This window comes from Xiphophorus couchianus, chromosome 17 (assembly GCF_001444195.1).
Source record: "Xiphophorus couchianus chromosome 17, X_couchianus-1.0, whole genome shotgun sequence".
NCBI lineage: Eukaryota > Metazoa > Chordata > Actinopteri > Cyprinodontiformes > Poeciliidae > Xiphophorus > Xiphophorus couchianus.
In genome coordinates this window covers 13786427-13813987 of record NC_040244.1, presented here as the reverse complement: position 1 = coordinate 13813987, position 27561 = coordinate 13786427, and the positions used below count along the sequence as shown (strand labels likewise).

Below are 27561 nucleotides of genomic sequence, written 5' to 3'. Positions count from 1 at the left end.
TGCTCATCACAACTCTTTAGCTACTTAGGATCATAGTAATGAGGTCAAACAAATTGTTTCTCCTGTTATTGCCACATGTATTTTCGGATTGGAATTGTGAGACTCATCATATTGGACAGCAGCAAATTCCATTGACTCAGGCATTTCTTCAGACCATACCTTCTACACTCTATAAACCAATATGTTCAAGCAATATTATTTATGGTTTCAGTTCTAGCTCCTTCCGGCCATTTGGACAGACTCCAGGTTTTCCATCTCATACTGTAGCTCTCTGCCTGCCTGGGCTCAGGCTTTAGCCATGAACTCACTACTTTACTGACAGACCTGCCAGTTCCTTAATAATGGATTCAGCTGTTCTGACGTCAAACACAGGCTGAAATGATCTATGTGATTTCACACCATGACGATACTGCAGTGGAATGTGAATGTAGAGAATAATTGGAATTTGGAGTTTTCTAGTTGATCAAAGTAAAAATTGACTTTTAACCAGTAAGGCTTCTAGTATTCACTGTTAGCTTATTGGTGATTTATATCACCTGCTATTCTAAATGTCTATGTTCATTCTAAATCTTTCATTTTTTTCATACTCGGGAGAATATTAGATCAGTTTTACCCTCATAACATGTTTGAGTTTCAACCTGCCCTTTAGATATAGTACAAAAAATAACTTGTTGTTGTTTTTTACGTCCTCCTCCTCTCTCTGTTGCTGAAAAGGAAACTGGGTCAGAAATGTGCTGCAAGTGATGTTCAAACGTTATGCAATATGTCACAGCGCTTTATCCCCCCGTTAGCAGTCCCCATCTTTTCATAGGAAGAAAGAGCAGCCTGTGTTTTAGGCTGTTCATTCTGCAGACGGTTCGAGGCTTCCAGGGAAATAGGATGTGATACAATAGAAGATTAGGTCCTATTTTTGTTCATGACCCTTATTGTTGTTTATATTGTTTTCTATTTATGTTGTTTGTAATTTTTTAAAATTGGAATTAAGTACATTTTATTAAATCATTTGGACCAGAAAGAATCATTTCTGTCCTAACTGCATTAAAGTGGTGGAAATTCAGACCCGTCTAATCACTGTTTTTGGACACACTGACTGAGTAGAGCAACTATTGTAATGTGTTCACCGATGTAAAACGTTGTTCTCAGAACGTGCATGTTGAGAGTATGTTGCAGTGTTCTGTTGTCTGAGCTAGGATGATTATATTGATGTTAAAGCAACGGGACCCGAAGATAGAACCCTGAGGAACCCCATATTTAGTTTCTATTTCAGATAAAGACTGCAGTGTTCTGAACATCAAGTGAGTAAAGTTGTACAAAGTTGCAAGACCATGTGCTACTGATGAACTGTATTGAAACAACAACTCAGTATTTGCAAATGTCAGTTTTTGAATGGGCATCTGGGACAAACAATCCCGATTGGAACATCAGTAATCTAAACTGTTTACTGTAAGTGATTGAACACTCATTATTAAGTTATTAAACAAAACATTGTTATGCGCCATTGTCCTTCCCTCTTTTTCTTCTTTCTGTGTCCAAGCAAATATGGACATTTTAGGTTGAGCAGTCAAGCTTACAGTCACTGTTCATTACTTGTCAACACAGCAGGGCTGCTGTTTTATGTCTGAAACCAATGAAAGGAGAATAGAACCGATTCCCTCGGAAAAATGTCAACTTTCATATTTATAATCTTCCTGATGCAGAACTGCTCACAGTCAAACTGCATCTTGTTCAAAGCACTCATTCTTAAACCGTGGGCTTATGAAGGCGGGCGCATTTTAACAAGAGCGATTCTACCAAGTAAAGGTTTTGTTGACTGATTTAAATGCATTTTCTTTCATGGCTTCAAGTGCTACATGCATTGTGTCTTAAAGGCAAACTGTAGTTCTTTTGCACAGACCTGGCTTCTCTTTGCACTGATCAAACACACCAAGGCCATCTGTTTTCAGCTGCTATCTTTAGAGTACTACAAGCTCATGTTAACCAACAACTTTGAATGCTTCACTCACAGGCCTTATCTTAGATGTGCTGTTTCACATCCTAAGCTGTAAAGGAAAAACTGCACGCATGAAAATGTTGGTGTATCAGCAGGTAGTTCAAAGGTGATCACATTTACTTTCATTAATCTGTCTGTTTTTTGTAATTTTTTAAATGGCCGCTAAAATGTTTTGTATGTATGTTAAACAGCGTAAAGCACACTATATTAACCTAATTTAATCTCATTATTAAGGACAGTCATATATAATACCGTATAATATCCACAAGCAAGCTGAAAATGTATTTCTAAGGACTGTTTAACTATTCCCAGTTATAAAAGGCTTCTGATTGGAGATTCACCACTGGATACCACTCGTTGCTTGTCAGTTTTTTGATAATAAAAGCTCTAATATTATCTCACCAAACGCTGAAATCCAACAATGCATTCTCTTTCCATTGAGTCAGTGTTTTCCAGCTCTATCATTACATCTTTTTTCACCAAACCTTTGTCTTCCTGCCAGACGTTGTGTCACCTCTGCTTCCTCATCTGCATATGTAGTAATCAGCTCTGACAGCTAACACTTTTTTTTCTTTCAGCCTGGCCCTTTAGTCAATCAAGTAAAGCAACTGGGGTTATTTTAAGTTGACGTCTTATTGAACCAACTTAGAGAAATTGACTGAGTAAGAATAGTTTTATTATAGGATTAGACTCCGGCTGTGATCACGGAAAGCCGCGGTATTATTCAGACTACAACAGCTGAAGATTTTTTGCCTTCGACTATGTACCCAGAACTATCCAGGAATCTCAGACACAAAGCCAACTAATGGTACTATCTCAGCATTGGAAGGGCATGTTTTGGAAGGCAGAAACAGTGTCCAGGTATAACTGTACTTTCCAACCGCATGACGATCAGATGAGCTGAGATTAAGGTTTGTTAATCGACCTCTGACGTTCAGTGACTGTTTGCTAATCCCTTCCTCTTATTGTTGCAAGCAGCTCTTAGTGTTGTCTCTCTTTTTTGTTTCTTCCTCAGCTAGAAAATGTCAGGGTTCCAACTCAACAGCTTTTTGCAATTTTGTTTTCCCTTTCTTGGAACAAACATGGGTGCCATTGTTTTCTATGGCTTCTACCGTATTGAGCTACTTATGTTAGCATCTTTCACCACAAATGTGATGGGAACAACTGTGAAAGGAATCCATCAACAGCACAAATAAGATAAACAGCCAACTCTGACTACACCATATTGTAGAATAATACACCTCCCCTTGAACCTAACAAGAAATGTTAACATTGTTGAATATTATTATGCTGATATCAATTGCGCTTGACACATATTTTCGATGCCACTTTAAAGTACACATCTAGGTCACTTAGATCTATATGAGGTGTTGGCGTAATTCCATCCAACTGGGATTATATATTATTGGAAATCAGAGTTTGAATTTCTGAAATGCAGTAGTATAGAGGAGCCCCTGGACCACAGCCACTCGAGATTAGCTAAACCCTGCAAATACTAAAACCAAATATACATTAATGCATTATTAAGCTCAGTGGAAACAGTCTTAGCCCTATTACAGAAACAAACTTCCACAGACTGTCTTATCTCCACTCTTGGGGGGAACGGCCAACCAGCCGCAAGGAAAATGAACGGTGCGCCTGGATTGGCTGCTTTGCAATCGCCAATGCACCTAGCATTATGTCTAGGTGTTTCAGATTCCCAGACTGCATTTTCAAATATTTTAGAAAAAAATTGCAAATAAGCAAGTTTTCCACAAACAACTTAGAGTTATGTTCAGAGTTATGTTCCACTGAAATAATCATGACTAGGTAAATCCATGAATGCTGAACTGCAAACAGGCGAGGCTCCACGCTTTATCACATCCAACGGTCCTTTCCAATTGAGATATTTCAGTCTGAGATTGAGAATTGATTTATTCCTTAAATCTTCACTGTGCAAACCACACAACTATAGGTTGTAATTCCTAAATTTTCTTTTATTTACCATAACTTTTTTGTTCATTATGTACCAGTAAAAGAATGCAAAATTTCTCACACACGATAATTATCATAATGCTAGTTTTATTTATTCTTGGGGTTGGCTGTACAAGTTGATGTGTTAATATTAACTCCCATCTCTCTGTTAGCCAAAATGCTGTGTCGTCTTCTTCACTGCTTCGCAGCAAACAACTTGGTACAACACTGCCTCCTTGTGGTAATAGAAACTAATTTCACTGTCAGGGTTGAACATGCTTTACAGAAGGTGACTAATCTAAGCTGGTAACAATAACTGTTTCTCTTATTTTAAGATGAAGTAATTAATATGTATAACCATAAAAACATATAGTCATGTCATAATTGACAAATCTAACTGAGAATCTGTTATATGTTTTTTAACTTTTGAGCTGGTCAAATAATGAAAATTAATTTTCTTATTTCACATATTTTAACAAATCCAGTTGAGCCTGACAGAATGGTAAATCAAAATAAAAGGGCATTCTTAGCAGCTACTGAGTTTATGTCTCTTTTGTTTGCTCTGTTAATTTCTTCATCTTTTATTTCTTGAACATAATCCACCGTTGTACCCTCGCAGGCCTTTTTTTTTTTTTAAATGTTTTGCTTCTGTTGTTTTAAGTTGACTCATAAACATTTTAGTCCAACTAATGTCTGTTTTTCATTTGTTTTTGTCTCTTTGTCTTCTTTTTTGGGGGGATTAATGTCACTTGTTGTCGTCCCATGTGGCTGCATCCTCACTTGCTGTTGCTGATGCTGCCCACTGTCGCCAACCCCGCTGCACGCAAACCTGCCAACATCTGGCCAACACAACAACGCATGGTGGACACAAACCCATCTCCGCCCTCCTCTCCCCTCCTTTAATCTTCATCTACAACCCCCCCCCCCCCCCATGTCACTTTTTCAATCCCCACAACTCTTTCCTGCTCTTTTTCCTCTTTTACTTTTCTTGTTCTGTCTCCACCTCTTCCCCCCTCACAAGCTCCATGCAGAGTTGAGAGAGCATCATGCCGCCTCTGGTAAGCCAGCGACCTTTCAGGGGAAGGGCTTTGGGCAGTTTACACAGACAGCAGCCAGTCCAGGGCTGATATTTAGAGCCAGAAGAAGAGAGGGAAATGTTCAACTAAAGTAATTCACTCATTTTTCAAACTTTTTCTGTGAAAGAATTTTGTTGTTGTTTATGCTTTTCCTTTGCTGCTATTGACTTCAGCTTGCAGAAATCTGTTTGACTGTTTTTATGTAAGGACATATATTTATGTTTTACTTTTTTACATTTCTTCATTCACAATTTCTTTATTGAAAAGAAGTATTGAACGTTATTATTACTTGCACCTCTTATTTAAATATCCTTTATGTGAAATTTAGTTTTAGGCCTTTCATGTTAAACTTGGGATTTTTAATGGGTCGATAGAAGATTTTTATTTTTATTTGAATCGTCATTAAAATTCCTTTACATTCACCGTATCACGGTTTTTACACAAAATGTGAAAACAGAATAACATAATCTATTTATGAGAAGCATAAGAAGCTATTTTTAGCTAGTTAATTAGTGTGTATATATGGTCAGGTAGCTAGCCTGCATTCTGCTGCTTTAAACACATGCTACTAATTAGTTTGCCTACTGTACTTAAAGGGTATTTTATGCTAGAGATGTTTGGTCCACTTTATTTTCACTTTGTTTAGACAAAGTCATAAGTCATCTGAACTCTGTGAACCAAACAAGCAAACTCTGTGATAACGAGACTCTCCCTCACTTACAGTAAGAAAGCGTTACAAGGAAAGCCAAAGACATGAACATTCACCTCGTACATGTAATTTTTATAAACATATACGTGATTTGAAAACTTTGAAATCCTCGTTCGGTGTCCGGGAACCACTGTGTTCTCTCTCCATTTCTGTCATCTTTTTGTTTACATCCATGAACTTTGGTCAAAGTAAATCAAGGCAAATCAAGAGGCGAAAATTTTCACCATTCTCTGCCCAATTAAGCCGAGTCCTCAGGACTAATGAAAACGTGTTCCCTCCATTACAGTGACGGATGGTGCCCTTTTAGATTCCACACTGTGACCTTTAGGGGGTTGAGTACAACCTGATAAATTTCCAAGAACTAAATTTGTTGTTCTTGTTAGCAAGGAAAAGGTTTCATACCATTTTTCTTTCATCCACTTAACTGGCAGTACAATGCAAAACTTAAAGGAGCAGTATTATGTAGAAATTGACTTTTTTGAGCTTCACATCATGTTATAATGTTATTCCCTCATCAAAAACATACCTGGAGTGTTACCTTTATTCTTTCATGTATGTCTGAGAAATCCTTCAATCTCCAAGGCAACCATTCAACTTTGCATAACACCTGGTGGGACTGAGGAGCTTTGAGACGAAGCTCTTCCTCGGAGCTGCAGTTTCCAAGCAGCCCTCCCCAGAGACTCATCTACTCAGCTCCTTCAGACTAGTCAGCAGCAATTAGCAAACACCTGGTGGAACAGAGGATCTGCTGCGCTCATTTTAGAAACTACTTCTCAGTGGAACGCTGGTAAAAACACCGCTAAAGGGTTAATAGAGGAGCCATATAGTGATGATTTCCTGAAGGTTTAGTTTCAGAAAGAGCAGGAGTTTTTAAAGAGACAGAGACCCAATTTCAAGGTGTTAAATTATAAAGTAAAGTTTCTTTTAAGTCAAATTTGATATATATAATTATAGTTAACATAGCTACTTGATAAAATAAATAATAACACATAATACTGCCCCTTTAACTACTCTGTCACTATGTTTTTGAAACAACTTTTATAATAGTTTAATTCTGTCTTCCATAGGAAGAATGAGGTATACTTGTGAATAGATTTATGTTTAACTAAAAAAGTCTGGTTCAGTTTGGATAATCCGGGTTATCAGTGTAATAAAATATTCCTTCGATATTTAGTGGAACACTGATTCAATCAGAGAAATGCGCATTTGTCTTTTTATATTTTATTTTAGAATAATAAAATATCCTTAGAGATCAGGATAGAAAGAGAAGAAGAGAAGGAAGAAAAGGGAAGAAGTGAAACTTAACACACACAATTCTCTTGAATATCTTCTTGAGTCATGTACACGGCACCTCCCATCCAGCTCCCTCCTGCAGGACGTTTCTCTCAGTACCTCTGTCCCTAAATCAAACCCGGTTCAAAGGAGTTTTGGTGGAAAGGAGAAGAAAAACACCTCCTCTGAAACTTTCGTTATCAGTTCAGTCTTCCCAGTAAATAAGCCAAAGTTTCTATTTTGTCATTACATCAGCTAACCCTGATATAAAATGCTCTTGCATGCTTGGAGCCTTCAAAGTGATTTGTTTCTAATACATTTTGTATTTTAGAAGAACATTGTATAATTAGAAATTAGAAAAGGTTTGCAAGCTCAAAAGAAAACCCAGTCTGTGGCGTTCAGATCTAGCTTCAAGCAACTATTTGATTAATTGAGCGCTTAACCCACGACACTAATACACGAGCAATCTGCATCTGTTTTAATATTCATCATCTTTACCATTTAACTGCCAGACACCTTAATCTGGCAGTGCAACACTATTGGAGGTGCTCACCTTAAAATGGTTTCCCTTTTCCTAAGCAACAACATGCATGCTAGTTTCATTAGCCTCAGGTAAACATGGTGGAGTGATAAGGGCTCATATATGCAGCTTATCAGCTCCTATGAAACATATTTCCAGTCATAAGGCGTAGATAAAACCGAATGTTATGTAAGTTATCAAAAAGGGGTTATGAAACGGGAGGGATGCACCAAACTGGTGTGCCACAAGAGGGCCCTTTGTAGATCCTCTCTGAAGCAAGAGATGTCCTAATGACCTGTTTTCATCTCATTTCCTATTTCCACCTGTAGGTGCTATAACGTCCACCGATGACCCCATCCTTCTGACCCCAGGCAGGATGAGCCAACGCCAGGCGAAGGAGCGGGACAAGGACAAGGAGAAGGAGAAAGAGAAGGAGGCGGGCCTTCAAACGCCCAACAGGGAGCACATAGCCACGCCCTCTAACCTCAGCCCAGGGGTCAGCTACACCCACGGTAAGACCCACTGGCGCGCTGTTTGCTCTGCAGTTGTGCAAAACATGGAGGTTCATTCACTTTTTTCTGTTGTAAATACACACTATATTCACATTATTGCTCTGTGGAAAACTATGCTTCATCCCTTTGGTTCAGTCGAACTGGCTTGTTTGAGTGTGGGATATACACTTTAACACTCCAAAACAAAACAAAACAAGATGATAATGAATAACACGGGGTTGTCATAAGGAGTTATTCTAATACGAGTCTTTTTTGTAAAACTTTTTTCTTTTTTTCATGTTTACAATCAGCCTTCCGCCTGATTAAAGCAGTAAACATTTATCATTTGCAGAATAATCAGATTAGCTGTCTTAGTCTGGATTGAGCAGCAGCAGCATGGCTCAGAGTATGCCTGCACTACTGAGTTTGAGGCGATAAAAACCTTGTCTTTTCCTCACTGTGTGTTTAGCGCTTAAATGCAGGAATTTAGTTTTTTTTTTACCTTTCTGTTTTTTTTTAAAGTTTGTTGTTTTACTTTGAGAATCATGTTTCAACATATTGAAATCAATTGAAAGGAATGAAGATATAACAATCTGGGTGCATAATCGCAGTCATCAGTTAAAAGCCTGGAGGAATGAGTTCATTTAAGGCCTTTTAAGCAGGATGGAGCTGATTTTAGCGCCTTATCCACTAACACTGACGCCACTCTAAAAAGTACAAATGTATCTCTTTTCATTAGATTAATGTTGTTCTGCATTTTTTCTCACACCAGATAAAAGTCTTGCTGTGGAACAAAATAGAGTAGATTTCACTAAAGTCTTACATAACCACTCATTCATCTCATTGCAGTGTCAGTGCGCCCTCTTGTGGCTTTCTAAAGAATCCGAGTTCATGATTCATGCAGGTCTTATTGATGAAATTGGAGTTTCTGTTAATCACTGATAGGATTATGGATTGAAGAGCTTCCTGAGGGTGGTTGCTCTGTTACCTTAAAGCTACATTACAGTATATCATCTTGACAAAACTCCATTGATTTCTCTTTCTTTTGATCAGTTCCTCATTGTCTTAATAATGAAGTCTCTCCTGATCATGGAGGCAGGAAAGAATGGTTGTCCAACTTAGTGATTCGATGTTGATTAGATAGGAGGTGTAAAATGACGCCATAATGTTAGAGCTTAATTTCATTTGTTAGTGGTTTTAGAAAACATATGTAGGTTTAAAAGTGTGATCATACCACAAGAGGGAGCTACTATCACACAAATGTAAATCTGCATTCAGTCACCTTGAATTGTTTTTTTTTTGTTTTTTTTTTTTGTTTTTTTAAGTTACTGACTCAAAGTAGTGCACAGTTCAGAATTGGAAGAAAAATTCCGCTTGGTCTAACATCAAACATTTTAAAGCATTCTCAACATTATTTTTTGAGAAGAGGAAATGGAACAAAGTAACATCTGTGTTGTGAAGTTATTATTTTAAAACCATATAGATTGAAGTTTCTGGTTTTAATTTGGCAATCGATGTTTTCGATGTCCAGCGTATTGCTATCAGTTATGATCCAGATTTAAAAAGCACTTTAATATTTTCCTAAGGAGACACCTTAATATGCTGCAGCATCATCCAAACTGCCTTTGTTTGTTTTCACAATGACTCGCGAAAACCTTCTCTGACCCTCAACTCCTTCAAGACCAAAATAGGTATCCATGGCAACAGATTTTCAGCCCGAACAATACTGATGTCAGAGCCACTAATGGCACTGGTCTTGATCTGTCGGAGAAAAATCAAAGCTGCGGTCCAGAACAACCGTCTCGATAACAGCTTGAGGTTTGGTTTGCCTGTTTAAAAAATGTTGTAAAAATGTTTTATCCCCTTACCCACATAATTCGTCTGTCACAATCCTTTACAGTTTGTCCGTACAGCGAGACGCATGGCGGTGATGTAAGATTACTCAAATCCAGCCGGAGCTGTGAGGGAACATTCACAGCTGAGGTGTGAAAATGAGCGGTTGTTTCAGCAGTGTCAAGTACAAGTACGAAGGTTTAGCATATTAAATACACGGAGTCATCTCCAGACATCAAAGCTCCACTTATTCTCATATTTATATGCATTTCTTCCATATTTTAACTTGTTTGCGTTTGTTAAAATCCCTCCATGATTCTTTCGCACCAAGAACTGACTTCTGGAATCCTCTCTGAAGAATCATGCATTAATGTCAGTGTTTAAATATTTAAAGATGCTACTGCTTTCATGGTGCATCGGCTTCATCTCAGTGATTTCCTATCGCACATGCACAGAAACGGAGTTGCCTCTGCTTTATGACTCAGTGAGGAGCCGTTTTGATGAGACGCCTTTAGCCGTGGGCGCCGACTCCTTGAGGATCAGCAGTCTGGAGTCAGAAAACAACCGACTCCAGTTCTTACGTATTTATTGCACCTTGAACGTTTTCTCATTTCCTCACGTTGTAGCCACGAGCCATAGGAGGTTTTATCTGGATTTGATGTGGGACGACGATCTGAAAAGTGTGACGTTGGGTTGGTTAAGTACTTTGCGGAAGCACCTTTTACTGCAGTGACTTCTCATTAAATTTACAGCCTTTGACTGGGTCATTTTGACACATGAATGTGAACTGATCTAAACCATTCAGTTCAAATTCAGTTCAATAATACTGTATTTCTACCAAAATAAAACTAAACGTAACTTCTATCATCCAAGTATCTTTGAAGAGTTGTCCTAAGTGGTGATGCAGCGGACGGAAGGATCGCCGCCTGTCATGAAAACAAATTTTACTTGACAGTAATTTGTGAATGCAACAAATAATATTGTTTTGAGACCATTTATAACTAACAACATGCATAACAATACAAATACATGCTTTCAAAGATTCTTACTGGAACAGGAAGAATCTTGTCTCTGGTAAAAAAAGAGAGACGAGAAAAAAACCAAACCACCAAGAAAATGAAAATTAGAATAAGTGTTACTGTATTAATCCAGGGCAATTTTGTTGACAGAAATGTAATAATCCATTTTATTCATGGTTTCGATTGTTAGGTTGTCATGTTTTATTTTGGATCTTTAAAAAAATCTTCCAGTTCCAGCGTCAAGTGTTCATTACAAAATTCAAGTTTATTAGTCTTTGGGATGTTCAACTTATTACTTGTAAATTGGGTCAAAACGACAATATCATCATTCATCTCAATAATTACCGGGACAATTTATCATCCGTCAAAATTTCTTATTATGACAGGCCTGTAATGTGGCGAAACGCAGAAAACTTCAGTCTGCTTAACACTTTTGTGCGCGCGTTTCCATTTAAAAGAAAATGAAACGGGCAGCGGAGGGAGATGAAAAGCGAAGGGAACAGGCGGGGTCAGTTTGGATTTAGGATCAGCTGCGAGGATTAGGCGCTGCCATACCGGGTTAGCTACACAGAGGGGGCCACTCTGATCTGCAGCCTCCCTGTCTTCCTCCAGCGGGCTACCCGAACACCGACTGGGTCAGGAAGACACGATGGACGACATCTCCGTTTGGGTTTCTGAGCACTGCTCGGACAGCTGGAGCACTCGGAGTGACCATAGCGCAACATGGGAGGTTAAGCTGCTGTCTGCTCCTCAGCTTTGGACTCTTTTGAGTTTCCCTTGATTGTTAGCCAGAAGAAAACCGAGGTACAGTACGGTAGAGTAGTAGTTGTTTTTTGTGTTGGCGTCGTGGTTTTATACCTTCTATTTTCCTGAAAATTGCTGATTTAAGGACAGAAGAAAGATGAAAGGAACACAAAAAACCAGATTTGAAAGTTAGTAATGTTGCTGCATTGACTCAAAGACAGTAGACGGAGTCGATAGATCAATGATTTAAATAGCCTTTTTGTTCCAGAGGTAATCCCAGGCTTACATGGTGTCTCCTTTAAGGCTTTGGTTGTGTTTTCAGCATTTGACAGACTGACTCTGATGTACATGTCACTGTTGCTGCTAAAATCCTCAATCCTTTCAAAACTGCATGTCATTATATTTTCTTCAGTTAGACGTGCACCCAGTTTGAAAAAAATGACCCAAATGCAGACTAATTTTAGGCGCAGCAGCGATGGACGCCTCCTCTCCCCGCAGGTTAATTAGCTGTGGGAAATGATTCACTCGTTCCCAACATCCAATTACCTGTTTTAATTAAAGCACGTTTGAGTCAGAAAGCCTTTGCCATGCATTTCTCAGGAACGGAACGGCGGGTTGCCACGGCCACAGAAGTTTTAGAAGGGATTACGCTTGTTTATACTCCTACAGTCTGTCTCTGATGAACAGTCTCCACGGACGGAGACTTGACAACAGGCCAGCGGGACGCTCTGAGCTTTTAGATGGGTTGAAGTCACAACAATAAACAGGGCAGGCCAGCTGATTGGAAAGAAGATGGCGACGTTGTAGATGTTCTTCCTTACAGATCGGGTTTTCTCATCCCAGAAAAAGGCAAATAGTTTGTCTTCCTTCTGTCTTTAACAGAGCTTTGCGCTTGTTTTTGTGCTGCCCGATGACCCCTGACCTCACAGCAGCTACTGGCCTTTTAGGATTACAGAAGGACTCACCCCTCATTAGGAACATTTCACTGCTATTTATCAGGATAATAGTGCCACAAACAACAAATACAGTAAGATTCTTGTTAATTCTGTGCGTTCTTGGCCATTTTAACCCACGTCATCAAAGACTGGGTAATTACAATACAACAAAATGAAGTTTCTAAAGGACAAAATCTAAATGAGGGTATAAATCTGTAAGTTTTCAGAAAGTAGCTCTTTGGAAATCTCTTTACTGATGCTGAAGTCCTAATTAAACTGGATTAACTGTAGAAGTTTGGGGTTTTTTTGTTATTTTTTTTACAAATAGAGAGAAATAGGTTCATATAGGTATGAATAAAAAGAAGAAATATTAAGATAAAATCTGGCAGTTTTGAGTCTGGGATGAAATCTGCGAATGTGTGAGAGCGGTGGGAGCTTTGGGGAACCCAAGCTGTCGTGGAGCTTTTGATTCTGCCTCATTCTCATCATCCTCTGTCTTCTCCGCTTTGTTTTCCAAAGATAAAAAGCAGGACAGAACGTCACAGATATGAATCCACGATATCTGTGATGTGACTGATTACTATAACAATAAAAAATTATGCTCCGTTTTTACAGCCGCCATTGAAAAAAACACCAACAAAAAGAAAACAGGCGTCTTAGTTCAATGTTTAGAAAAGATGAATCATCTGGGACAGTAGTGAAGTGTTTCTTTACGTCTATAGGAACACTTTAGACGTGATTAGACTCCTGAGGAGAAATGCAGCAGCAGAGGAAGACGAGACGTAGAACACATCGAGTCAGGATGCAGCTCCCCTCCCATCCGGAGCACAGGGAGTAGGCGGGGCTCGGCTTATTCCTTATTAAGTACTTACAGCCTCTCCCCTCTCATAGCAGGGAGAGAGTGTGTGTGTGTGTGACGGAGAGGGGGCCAGTCGGCTGCACTGATTCAAAGGCTGCATGTGTTTTTGTGTTGTGCTCCTCCACCGCTTCACTCGCACACTAGAGGGAATTGGATTCCCGATCACCCTTCTGCCCCAGAGCGTTCCCTCCCCCTCCTCCCTTCCCTCGCTCCCCCTTGTGTCTTCCTCCCGCCCCGGCGAGGGAGCGCCTTGCCGGCCCCATGATGAAGGAGGAGGGCCTGCTGAACCGCCGGCGGTTCTCCACGTGCGGCGGGACGGCGTCGCTTCGACCTCCGCACCCGGACGGACGCAAACTCATCCGCAACGCCTCCTTCGGGGGCTATAACGAACTGTCGCCCATCTCACTTCCAGGTGGGTGTGCTCCCCGGGTTGCGGGGCGCCGCAGAGTCTTTTAGTAGTTCAGCTTGTGGTTGCGACTGTTTTCTACTACAGGATTTACTCTACCGCGGGGAGAGTTTTCTCAGAACGCTGTGTTTTACTACTTTGTTGGCATCAAGACGGGTCCAACAATCCTCCCAGATCTATAATCTACTAATAATGTTTATGAATCTGTAGTAAAGCTGATAATGAGTCCAACAGGGTGAACTCCTCTTTCCCATCTGAAGCAACTATACTGAAAAGTGACATACCTTGCTGCTGATTGGGGGGAAAACTTTAGGAATTGAGGCGTTTTTATCATTTTTTTTCACATCCCTCATGATGCGACCACTCATATTGAATTTAAGGTTGTTGTGACTTTAAGTATGACGTCGGGAAAATCAGCTTAAATGAGATATTCTCATCGGTGTCTGTGGAGGAATTGGTCTAGCATCTCTCTCAAGAACTCTTGTAGTTTGCCAACTCTTAGACTTTTCAGTTGTTTTAAGGTTTAATTTACCAATTTTATTTTTCTTAATTGGGATTTTAACTAAATCAAGTTCGTATTAGTACAATAGTTAAATCTAGCAAGCATTGACCTTCGCAGCATGAATACGTTTGTACCTCTGTTTTACAGTAAGAAAAGAGACAAACATTGTTAAGCATAGTTCAAAACGACGTTCACTTGAATGTGTTTACTGAATCTGAAAAAAATGGGAATTTTCCATTTTGCTGCATATTCTCTTCATAATTTTGTATTAGAATTAAATAAGCTTGTGCAAGCCAGTAATGGACAACTCGTCTTCTTCGGTTGGGCTTTACATCGGGTTCCAGCCATTCCTCAACGAAAGTGCTGTGTTAATCCTCGTTTTTTTTGTTGTGTTTTTTAAGTGCATTTAATCCGACGGTAAACGAAGGATTAAATCAGCCTACCATTCATTTGTAAAAGGACTCTCAGCGATCTTTGCTTTTGTTCATCCTGGTGAAAAAGAGCATGGAGCCGGAGGCGGACAGCTGGAAACCGCACAGCGCTCCCAAAGAGGGAACGCGTCCCCTGTTCCACCTTTCCCCACGACTATTTTTAACTTTAGTGAAACCAAGTAAAGGCTGACTGTGCACAAACCTTGTTTTGTAGCCACAGACGGATGCAGTATTTATGACTCTCCTGCATGACCTGGTAACTCTGCTAACTCTTTCTTTTTGTGTTTGCCATTTTGAGTCTCAGCGCTTACGGCCGACTTGGTTGCAAGCATTGAAAGCATTTGCCATGGCTGGCGATTTACTCTGGCGACCTTTTTGGCCGAAAGACGGCTTCTTTCCTCCTCTAAAGTACCTCCTCTAGCTATACAAATCTCTCAGACTTCAAGACAGCGTCTCTGAGTCATAGTGTTTCTCCTCCTGCAGCCCCGGCTCCATTTATCTTAATTTTTGACATTCAGCTACCAGACGGCAGCGCCAAGAGCCTCTGAAAGAGATAACTGGATCAGGCAGGTTGGGCTAACCCACTTGTGCTTGTTGTTTTTGATTTGTCTTTTGAGCTCCACGCCTGGTTATTTTTTTTGTTTTTGTGTTTTACTCCCACATCTCTCCTCATCTGCAGCTCATAGAAGCTTGTTGGCGTCTGAAAAATCCCTTGCCTTACATTCTCCTCTCATCAGCTTACACCTACAGGTTTTCTAAAGGGTTTAGACTGAAATGTCAATTTCAGTTTGATTCTGGGGCGTCATTTCTAAGATGACTTTGCCACATTATCTAGATAGTTCTTCCAGTGTTCTGCGATCGAGGAAATTCACATAAAATCCCTGCATTTATTCGCTTTAATGCAGGGAAAAAATACATTAGAAAATCTTTGATAACTGATTGGAAGTTCCCCGAAACAAATTGTAAGTTTAAAAAAATCTTCCTGACTGAAGTTGCTTCAGTATTCCCACATAATACTGTAGTATTCCCACATAATATTCAGTTCTCATGATGCCACCTATTTTATGCCAGCAAAATGGTCCCACAGCATTGTACCATACCACACAGTTAGGATGGTATAAGCGTCCTGCATTTTTCACTCCAAATGCAAAAATGGTTATTATGTCCAAACAGTTCCACTTTAGTTTCATCAGATGAAAATGTCTCCAAATATGAAGGTCTTGCTTTTTTTTTGTGTCATATTAGCTTCCTCTTTTTTCTGCACATTCTGGACCCAAACACATTCATCTGTAGGTCACAGAGCCAGTCTCCTCCGTGTTACGATGGTTGGACATTCCCATCATCTCTGTTCTTGTGTATAATTGATCCTTTTTCTGATATATTGGCTTATTTATTTTGACTTTCCCATTGTATCAAATAAGAAAACATCTAACTTAACTTCAAACAGTGAGAAAGTGTCTTGGATTTTATTCTGTGTATGTACTGAATAACGGTTTCAACCGTAGTTGTTGCCCTGCTGTTCTTGTCTTTTAGATTGTCCTGTTTTAATTTACTATCCAGATAATTTACTATGTTGAAGATGTTTGGTAAGAATAGGAGATCTTGTTGGACCCATGGGAAATCAGGCTGAGCTGTATTAATCCTGCTTTGACTATTTACTTGGACATGGATATAATTATTGGTTAATACCACATGACTTTGAGTTTTGCTTTTATTTTGGTTTACAATGTGCCTTTTCTTAACAGTTACTTGGTGGTACATACAGTATAAACTTAGCCTCACCAAAAATATAAATAGATTAACCCATGCAAAACTGCCACCATAGAAATACAACCTACTGCACCTTCTCCCATTCAGACATCCATGCCTAAAATATCCCTCCATCTGAAGGAAAATTGATTTTTCTCTTACTAAGAGCCCATGACCATTTTAACGCTTCATTCATTTAATTTCTTTTCTTATTTCTGTTTGTGAAGCACAGTGATGGGCTGATGAATTAAGGGGCTTCATGGCTGGGGCGAGAACGTCACGTCTTAAGCGGCACGACTGAGCGGCAGAGACTGTTTTAATCTCCAAAAATATATTAAGAATAGAAGTGTGTAATCAGAAAGGACTACTGAGATGCAGCATTCGGAACATGATTTATAATATGTTGTTGAAAGTGATGGGCCAGTCCTCTACATTGTTGAATTCAGTTGTCCAACCACTTCCATGACTACAGATATATGAAACTCAGCACCTAAAGGATGCAGTTGTGCAAGCATTTATGAATTTGTCTCTCTCAAGATGTAATTGACATTTCTTTGAGATTGACGTTTCCAAAAGTGAAAACATGTTTTATTTTTTACTAGTTAATTGCAACTTTCAGCTGTGTCAATATCTACATACCTCAGGTGTCTATGGATACCTCAGGTGTGCTGTAGATTCAACAGACGAGTCAGGTTTTGGTTGTTGCCCAGGGAAATGGCACTTGTGTTTCTGAGGGCATTATATTATGGGGCTATTTTTCATTAGTTGTGATCATTTTATCCTTCCTACTTTGTTGAGCTGTTTGGGGATGCCTCTTCCTGTTCCAAAATGGCTACCTACTGTAACCAAAAGCAAGTTACCATAACAACATAAGTGATTGAGTTTGGTGTGGAAGAACAGAGTCTGATCTCAACTTGTTGCAACATTTTTAGGATGAATAGAGCACACACTGAGGAATTCTCGTCCAACATCATTAGCTGTGTGTCCATTAGAAATTGAAATTACTCTGTAAAGGTTTAAATGAAACTAGAACTGCAGGCAGTTACCATATTGGTCCAAGCACTACCTAGCAGAAAATGACCTTCCCTACCCGTGCCGTCTCTCCATCTGTTGACCGGATGAACCATTACCCCTCAAAAATTAGACTTGCTAGAAAATAATACGTATATAATACATGTTAACTTTTTTTTACTAGATTACAAAATACCTCGATGAAACTGCACTGAATACTTCTGGGGAGAGCAAATTATATCCTTCACATGTGTTTTTGTACTAGAAAGAACTCAGTGCAGAAAGAATAAACATTGAAATGCAATTAGGACATTTTTGAAGACATTTAAAAGGAGCCTACCAACATGTGTGTGTCTGAAATCCAGCATTCTGATCTGGAAATGAGCAACAATGCTTAGGTGAACTAAAATGTAGTCATTAGCATCTGGGGTATCATTAGCATACTCACTAACACTGACTTACTCCATTTACTATGCAATATGTGCATGAACTAAAATTACCTAAAATGCTAAGGTTAGTTTAAGCTCTGTTCCAACCCAAATTGGGGGTTCTGATGCTGAAATTAGCAACAATGCTAAGGTTAGCTTCACTAGTGTCAGTAGCATGTGGATTATCAGTAATATGATAACCCACATGCTACTGTGGGATATCATACTCCACTGTGTATGCTAAATGTGGCTAATATGTCAAACGAGACAAATAACATTTGAATACGTGTAAATATTTAACATGCATTCCTTTACGTTTGCTGTCTTGTGCCATGTTTGTTCTCCAACATTCCGGGTAAGGCACATGGACTGGGTTCTGACCTTATGAGGCCGGTAATGGATGTGGAAAACATCCAGTCTAGCAGCATGGTGCGCTCCCTGCTGCTCCTGTACCGTTGCATTCCATTTGCTCTCCTTTCTTCCCCAACATCTGATCTGTCACAGAGGTTTTTGTTGACATATACGCTACAGTCGGGATGCAGTGCCGCGTGACTCATCCACAACTGAAGGCTTGCAGATAAACATTCATCCCTTTTCGCTTTCTATTTGAACGTTCAATCAATGGGATGTGGTGCTCACTATGTTATAAAATATATATATCAAGATTTATTGACATCAAGATAAAGGACTATTTCTGTTTTATTTTGCCTTTTTAATGAGACTTTATTAAATTTGACCATCTCTATTTCATTATTTTACCTATTTAAGCTCTGGCTGGCAAATTCCATATTGAACAAAAATTTCTCAATAAGACGCAATTTGAAATTTGTTAAACTTATTGTACTTTGAAAGCAAAGAAATGTTTTTGTTTTTTTTATTAAGTGAAATTGTAGATTATCTGATAAAAACACTGCATGGTGTTTTTGTCAGAACACATCAGATATGCCGCTTTGGATAGAAAGGACTGTTTATGATGTAAATACTCGCTGCTGATGCTAAGATGAAAACGGCAATCGGTATGTTGAAGGTCATGCTCGGTTTCTTGTTGATTTGGCATTGATGTGCAGAAAAAAAGCACAAAGTATTGATTTTGGAGAAAGAGGCTGTGAAGGCAGTGTTTCGCTCTCAGACTGGGAGACTCTGCCCTTAGGAAGTCCTTGCAGCAGCTGTCATTCTTCCTCAGCTGGAGTATTTCTCAGAGGTTAGAGGAGTTGGTAAAATGGAAAATAAAAACCAGGAAATGTGTTTTCATTGACTTACTACTTTTTAATTGGTATGAGATTTCCTCATACTTCCTCAAAGTATCACTTAGCCTTTGATACTGAGCCAAGGTAATATTTTTAACTCCTAGAAAAGGTCAGGAGAGTGAGCTAATTAGTTTAAAATTTCATATCAAAGCTGCTGTCTGAGAAACTCTAACCTAATAAAACTTATTAAAAGTTTATAACCAGTTAAAAAGCAATAAAGTCTTCATGTTATGTGTTGCCGTGGAAACATAATGTGGTTAAGAGTAAAGGTTGCATCTTTAGGCGTCTCAGGTTGAATTTGGTTATTTGATTACATGTAATATTTTTGTTTGCTAGTTAAAACATAAAGTCAGTTTAGCCCAAATTTAGTAGCATAATCATAATCAAAGAGACAGAACTGATCTGAACTAAAGTTTAATTGATATGAGGAGTTTATCCTTATTGCAATATCCTGGTAAGAGAATTGCCAAAAAACAAAAAATGTTCACCATTTTTGCATGCACTCTATAAAAATGCTTTAGAACTTTTGTCAAAGTTCTTGCTTTGGCTTTTTACTAAGGGTGCACCGATTCCGATTTTGGCCAATATCAATTTAAAAAAAAAAACCCAAAAAAACACTGTTGCCAAAGTCTTCAATAACACAGAAAAAAGTTGCTGGATTTGTTACTTTTTTGAAGAAGAAAAAAATTCTCTAGTGGGTAAGAGTCAGTCAATCGGCAATCACCTGAAATTAAGAAAATCTGTGCCGATTGATCGGTGCACCCACCCATATTTTCTGCCTGTTCGACTGCAAACCATATCCAAATCATTAACCTTCCACTACTGTGTTCAACAGTTTGAAGTCTTTCTGCTGGTTTATGGTTTATTTTTACTTTCAAAGGAATGTTGTTTCAGTGTTCTTTTAATCAAGCCATTGTTAGTTTTCAAGACAGTAAAAATCAATGACCGAATGTTTAACCTCCTAATTGAGGCCAGGGAGTAGACCTGCTGATTACACTTCAGGGTAAATTGTCTAATTCAGACGACTTATTGGTGCATTGGCCTTCAATCAAGGCGGCATCTTTCCCCACATCATCTGGTGACTTTACTGAAAACAAATGTATTCTCCAGTGATTTGTGTCTTGAATCATTTTCTGCACATCACTCCTCCTCTGGGCTCTGTTCCATATCACAAACTTGACATTTGAAAATGAGCCTCTGCAGGGCTTCCTCTGCGCTTGCAGCAGAGTGCCGGAGTCCCGGAGTTATGGGAAAGAAACCATGAAATATTTACAGGCCCAGGCGTCCCCGTTGCCGGCCGCTGCACTCTCAGCGGGAGAGCCGTTGTTTGGTTTTGGGAATTGGTTAGAAACTCACTAATTGGAATGAGAATTCGCCGAAGTGAAAGTCAAGTTTCCCTCAGGACACGGTTCTGCCGACGCCGTTTGACATTTCCAGAAACGCAACATTAGTCCGAGTCTTCCAAAGAATTTTGACGAGTTGCAGCAAAGTGAGCATCAACATTTTCTTTGTTCTTTACTTTATTTTCAGGTTTCGAGAGAGTAAAGGAGGACCTTCTTCCTCTGCCTTTGAAAGAGGATTCAAATTCCATATCAAAGAGCAAGGTAACAAGACAAAAACTCATGTTATGAGCCATGATGACTCATAACACTAAGCTGTGCTCTTTACTGTTTTCGTTGTAATGAGAATCATTAAATATGAGGAAGGATTACTTTGTTGTTTTTCTATTTTACTTTCCCGGTCTTGCATCAGCAGCGTTAAACACAGCTGAGATGACTCATGCATCACACACCAACACTGTTGAGCAGCTCTAGTTTGTCTGCTTTTACGTGCAGAATGAAATATTTACCAATGTTCAGATAAAACGTGGCTGTCTGTCAATAATAATAATAATAATAATAATGACTCCTTTTAAATGTATAGCCTGATCCAGTGCACTAACAACTGTTTATTGTTAATACAGGCATGTCACTGTGCTTCATTCACTGCAGAAACACAAAAGTCTTACCAAGTATTTTCGGACTGGTTTCTAGAACGAAAACATTTGAAGTAACACAAAATTAACTTACAAGTAATTTTTCAGCAAGACGTAGGAGCTTGTTTTAAGTGAACATTGATGAAAAAGTATTAGATTATTTCGCTTATTGCATGAGGAAAATGTCTTGTGGAATTATTGATTTAAAAAAAGCTCCAGTAATTTGCTGCAAAGTTACTTGTAACTTAGTTTTGTCTTATTTCAAACGCACAGAGATATTTGCACTAGAAACTAGACATAAAATACTCTAAAAGATTTAAAAGCAGTGTTGTGATTTCAAACTCCAGTTAAGATTTTGGTGAAGTTCACCCAAACATATCTGAAAAGTGTGGCATGTTTTTCTTGCACGTCTGTGAACATAAATCTTTAAGCTTTGCCTCAGACTCTTTTAAAGACGTAAGTCTGGACTTTGACTGGACCATTTTAAGTGTTTTTCACTGTAGCTCTGGCTGTATATTTAGGCTCATTCAACAGGAGGGTAAACGTCTCACCCCAATCTCATGTCTGAAATGGGATTTAAACCTCATTTTATTTGAGGTTGCCAGTCATTTTACAAATTTTTTACTGTCACATGTATTTTATTTTAAGGATATGTTGAAGATCAGTATGAAGGAGTGGTAATTTAAAAAACAATAAACTTCTTTTAACTCCTTTTCAAACAAGTATGGTTGCTAAAATGATTCCTATGTTGTTGTTTTTCCGTTTGTGTTCAAGTATTCTTTTTTACGAATGATTTTGTTCTAAAATAAAGATAGCATTTAGATTTTTATTGTAGGGAAATGTAAAAACATGCGTCATTTTCAGAACAGTTTACAGATACTGGCCAATTTTCTATGGAGTTGTAAAAACTATAGAGAGGCAGATGGGATGTCTTCTTAGATAAACATGTTATGTTTTCTTTTTTTTTTCCCCCAAGTCTGAAACCAAGCTGTACAATGGCTCAGATAAGGATGTGCCAGCGTCTGGCGGAAAGCTCACCAAGAAGGAGTCCCTCAAGGTGAGAACGCTCTAAAGCAGCTTAAGTCCCACATATCCGGATCCTAATTCTCAGAGGCTGCCTGTAAAAGTCCGCTTTCATGCAGGGTGTGTCTTGTATAATCAGGGATCGTTTGTTCTTATTTCACATTCGACACTCGTTCTCACGAGTTCAGATTGTGCCACTGTGTAACAATGTGTGAAACAAACAACAAATACATCAAATGTAATGTGTTCTTCCTTTTTCTCTGCAGGTGCAGAAGAAGAACTACAGAGAAGAAAAGAAAAGGGCGACCAAGGAGCTGCTTAGCACCATCACAGACCCTTCTGTTATCGTCATGGCCGACTGGCTGAAGGTGGGGGCGCCTCACCTTTTTTTTCCCCCTCCGTTTTTCCATCGAAGCGGAAAACACTTCAGGTTTGACACGTTTCCGTCTGCAGATCCGAGGCACGCTGAAGAGCTGGACCAAGCTGTGGTGCGTGCTGAAGCCGGGCGTCCTCCTCATATACAAGACTCACAAAAACGGCCAGTGGGTGGGAACGGTGCTGCTGAACGCCTGCGAGCTCATCGAGAGGCCGTCCAAGAAGGACGGCTTCTGCTTCAAGCTCTTTCACCCGCTGGAGCAGTCCATCTGGGCGGTGAAGGTCAGAACACCCAGCAAATATACAGTATATAACTTCTGGTAGATTCAAACTATTATTTATACTAAAAAAATATTTTATTTCAGAGTTAAAGGGTCAGTATTGTGTAAAATCAGCTTTTTTGAAGCTTTACGTCTTGTTTTAATGTTATTCCCTCATCAAAAGCATACAGTACATGGCGTGTTGCCTTGATTCTTTCATGCGTGTTTGAGAAATCCTTTAATCTCCATGGCAACCAGTCAGCTGTGCAAAACGCCGGGGTGGATGTAGTGAACAACGAAGCTTCTGCCTCACTCCATCACTCAGCTCCTTCAGACTAGCCAGCAACAATTAGCAAACACCTGGTGGAGCTGCACATCTGCTGCGCTCATTTACGAGCTACTGCTAAGTGAAATGCTGGTAACAATGTTGTTAAGGGGTTAACAGAGGAGCCATTTTATGATAACTTCCTAAAGGCGGCGTTTTAGAAAGAGCAGAAATTTTTAAAGAGACAGAAGCCCAATTTCAAGGCGTTAAATTAGGGAGTAAAGTTTCTTTTAAGTCATATTTGATATATACAGCATTTTGTATAACAACTGAAGTTAACAGTTTCTTGATTGTGTTATAAAATGGCTATATGTGCCTGGAAAACACATAATACTGCCCCTTTAATGATGCTGCTTTAACAATCAGGTTCTTATGGAACAGGCCCACAGCATGACACTTCCTCCACCTTACCTAACACTTATGAGGTGCTTTTCTATATATTCACAATTTTATCCACCGGAAGCGTTTGTTGCTGACAATTTTAAGAGATGGGAGACAGTTTTCAAGTGGAAAACCCATAAATAAAACGAGAGCAGTTGCTTTTTTTAAAATGTCCCCCGGTTTGTCCACCTCCAGAGGAAAACAAAAGAAAGAAAGAAGCCTGGTTGGGATTTGAAACCCAGAAGTGGATATTAAGTCATAATTATGAGAGCATCCTGCTGTAATTTAGGACAGACAAAAGAAAATGATTTGTCCAGGAAGCCATTTTCAGATTTGGCAGCCCACGCGCCGTTTGCTCCTCAGTCCCCGGCTCTCAATGGGGCCACTCCAGCTGTAATTACTTATTCATCACTGACCATAAAAGCTCTCCAGCGTTTTTTTGTTTTTTTTTCTCGTTCTGAAGAGAGCTGCCCTGCTCCGCTGTTCATTAGCCGCTGTTCAGCTGTTCATCACCAAATTTAGCTTCTCACTCATCCTGCATCTGCCCCCTCTGAGCCCTCTCATGTTTGCATAATTGACACATCCACTGTGGTTTATATTTAGGATCGAATTAACTAAACGGTAATATAAATCAAAAGTGTAAACATATTAACTGAAATGAGAATCTGCCAAAGAGTCGGCGCCGGATCTCAGAAGTGACGTGGTCCGTCACGTCAGCCTGAAGCTCTGTAATTGTTTTCAACACGCTGTCCCTTTCTGTCCTCAGGGTCCTAAAGGAGAGGCAGTGGGCTCCATCACGCAGCCGTTACCCAGCAGCCACCTCATCTTCCGCGCCGCATCAGAGTCTGATGGTGAGAGACGGATTGTCATTCACACATCAATCTCTGACTCCGCCGCTAAAGTAAACTAACCGATCTAACCCAATGCTGTCTTCAGTCGCATTAAGAAACGAATAAATTAACCGCATGATGAATTAAAATGAACTGAATAATTACCATTCTGAGGATTTCATATTTTTTGAAGAACAATTTTGTTTTCAGCAATTTTGCTGTAGATATTTGTCTTCCAGTGGCAGTGTGGAGTGTTATGTACTAAATGAAAGTTTATTGGAACTTACTAATGTCTGCCATTGTCTTTACATTAGTAAAAAAAAGCTCTCAAAACTACAGGATTATTGGGGTGTGCCGTGGTGGCGTAGCGGTTAGCGCGACCCGTATTTGGAGGCCCTGAGTCCTCGACGCGGCCGTTGCGGGTTCGACTCCCGGACCCGACGACATTTGCCGCATGTCTTCCCCCCTCTCCTTCCCCCTTTCCTGTCGGCCTACTATCATATAAGGGACACTAGAGCCCACAAAAGACCCCCTGGAGGGGTAAAAAAAAACAACAACAAAAAAACTACAGGATTTCAGGGACAATTTATCGTCCTGCAAAATGTATCGTGACAAGCCAAGCATAGAGTAAATATGTCTGTGGCGTAAGTAAATCCACACAATCATTTGCAAAAGTCTTCACACTGCTTTAACTTTTGCCCATTTTGTTTTGTCAGAACTTCAAACTTCAGTGTTTAAATGGGACTTTTATGTGAGTGAGTGTGGGAAAATTTCTCTTTTCAGACCAAGCTAAATAATAAAAATATATTATGTTTTACCTACATTTAATGTTGTTTGAGTGCAATCTCTCTAGATCAAGGGTGTCAAACTCCAGTCCTCAAGGGTCGGTGTCCTGCCGTTTTTAAATGTGCCACAGATACAAAACACTGGAATGAAATGGCTTAATCACCTCCTCCTTGTGTAGATCAGTTCTCCAGAGCCTTAATGACCTAATTATTCTATTCAGGCGTGGTGCAGCAGAGGCACATCTAAAAGTTGCAGGGCAGTGGCCCTCCAGGACTGGAGTTTGATACTTGTGCTCTAGGGGTTTAGAGAAAACAGGAGGAGTCGCAGCATTTATTATGCTGTCCCTGGTGCTGAAACATGGAGAGCCGTTCCGTCTTGCTTCACAGAGTCTCTCTCCGTGGTGCTGGAATGATTCAAACTGGAACATTATTTCAACCATTAAGGTTCATTGGGTCTACCTTTTGAACCTTTGAACACTTGCAAGAAAACATATTTAAGTTGATAATCACCAAACAGATTCTGACCTTTGTTAATTTTTTACTGATTTAGGTTACTTTTCAAGAAATCTAAATCTATTTGTTGGTTTAGAAACCAACAAATATTTTAATTCCACTTTTTGATAACATAAAGGTTTAACTGTCCTCACATAAAATGCTTAATGGATAACAATATCATGAATTTGTCCAAAAAAGTTAAAAGTTATGCCTTTTCTGCATCACTATTAATCTATAAATACAGTAAGAACTGTACTCTAAGACTTTAATATTTTATTCTAAAAGATCCTTTGAAAGTTAACACTATGTCCATCGTGGAATTGTATTCATCTGATTCTGAAGAATAACTAATTTCTCTGGTCACACGCCTCTATTTTGCATTTGTTAAAAATCTTTACATTCCACTTATTCCACAATCCCGTATTGAGAAAAAGTGTTCCAGGAAGGGATATAAAACATATTTTTTTGAGTTACGATAATCCAAAATTAAGGTTTTTTAGTGATTTTTTTAGTGTAGCACCTTGTGCAGTTTTGTTCCTGACGTGTGGGTGTGTAATTGGGACGGTTTCACTCAGGTCGATGCTGGATGGATGCCTTGGAGCTGGCCCTGAAGTGCTCCAGCCTGCTGAAGAGGACCATGATCCGGGAGGGGAAGGAGGACATAAGCACAGTGTCCGCCGGTGGAGAGCACTCTATTAACTTCTACAGCCTCCTCAGAGCCCACAACATGCAAGGCTTCCAGTGAGCGCACACGACCTACACTACTGGACAGAGAGACGCATATAGAGTTGACATTACAACAAATATTAGTTTTAGTCTGCACTTATGTACTGGCAAAATAGTTTGAAAACCATTTATCCTTGACAGGTAGTTATGAAAGAATCCAGGGGATCCACTTACTGATTATTGACTTGGCGAATCTGTTTCCCTTCACACCCGAACCGTCTCGTCTCGTCTCAGGTTCAACGACAGTGACCACCTAAAAGACCCGGACCTGTACTCGGACAAGTCGGACCGGGAGGGCGAACAGGACCACGAGGAGTCGGACCCTGAGGGCCTGGAGGAGAGCGACAGCGACACATCGGAGCGCCAGGACGACTCGTACATCGACCTGGACCCCAACGAGCACCTGCGGGAAACCCCGTACATGGAGCAGTCGCACGAAGAGCTGGGGGAGGTATGGCTTTACATTAAACTTTCGTTATGTCCTCAAAGGATTTCAACCATTTTCATCTCAATCTTGAACTGTAGAATCATAAAAAGCTTTATTTTTAATGTTTCTACACAACATGTCATTCTGTGATCATAGTATCTGCAATTCGCTCTGTCTAAGAGACTTCGGTGAGACGATGGCAAGTGTGAAAGTGCTAACTCTCATTTCCATTCTGAGAGTCTATCAGCGTACAAATGAAACACTTGGTGGAAGCTCAATGAAACCTTCACATTGACAAGAGACTTAGCAGCCTCAGTGGGACTTAGTGTTGGCACACCACAGTTAGTTGGTTTTGGTTATGGATGTTTTAGCTAACATCGTCGACTTGCTCCGTTTCAGGCCGGCGAGGCTGCACAGACGGAGACCGTGTCCGAGGAGAATAAGTCTCTGATCTGGACTCTGCTGAAGCAGGTGCGGCCAGGCATGGATCTGTCCAAGGTCGTCCTGCCCACCTTCATCCTGGAGCCGAGGTCCTTCCTGGACAAGCTGTCCGACTACTACTACCACGCAGACTTCCTGTCTGAGTAAGAGCTTCCTGTGTTTTCTGTTCAATAAATGCACTGTCAATGGAGAAGATGTGGTTGTTACGAAAACATGGCTCAGGCAAAAGTCGATTTTGCTTGTTCCAGAGCTGCAGTTGAAGAGAATGCCTACAACCGGATGAAGAAGGTGGTGAAATGGTACATCTCTGGATTTTACAAAAAGCCAAAGGTCAGTTTGACTC

The 27561-nt window shown here is 39.8% G+C and overlaps 1 protein-coding gene across 11 annotated transcripts in view; it reads left to right on the top strand.

The window, feature by feature from the left end:
- The window catches only part of osbpl8 (oxysterol binding protein-like 8), a 73791-nt gene that overhangs the window by 35494 nt on the left and 10736 nt on the right, over window positions 1-27561 (top strand). For 7 of the 11 annotated variants that reach the window (XM_028043793.1, XM_028043791.1, XM_028043792.1 and 4 more), the window contains 11 exons: window positions 4965-5001; window positions 7850-8032; window positions 20706-20779; window positions 22127-22207; window positions 22440-22541; window positions 22627-22830; window positions 24281-24365; window positions 26200-26365; window positions 26585-26801; window positions 27177-27361; window positions 27467-27548. In XM_028043793.1, coding sequence (XP_027899594.1) covers window positions 4965-5001; window positions 7850-8032; window positions 20706-20779; window positions 22127-22207; window positions 22440-22541; window positions 22627-22830; window positions 24281-24365; window positions 26200-26365; window positions 26585-26801; window positions 27177-27361; window positions 27467-27548 — 1416 coding nt within the window. Of the gene's footprint in view, window positions 1-4964; window positions 5002-7849; window positions 8033-13469; window positions 13814-20705; window positions 20780-22126; window positions 22208-22439; window positions 22542-22626; window positions 22831-24280; window positions 24366-26199; window positions 26366-26584; window positions 26802-27176; window positions 27362-27466; window positions 27549-27561 lie in introns of those variants that run through there. The other 4 variants (XM_028043795.1, XM_028043797.1, XM_028043794.1 and 1 more) reach the window with 3 other exon arrangements.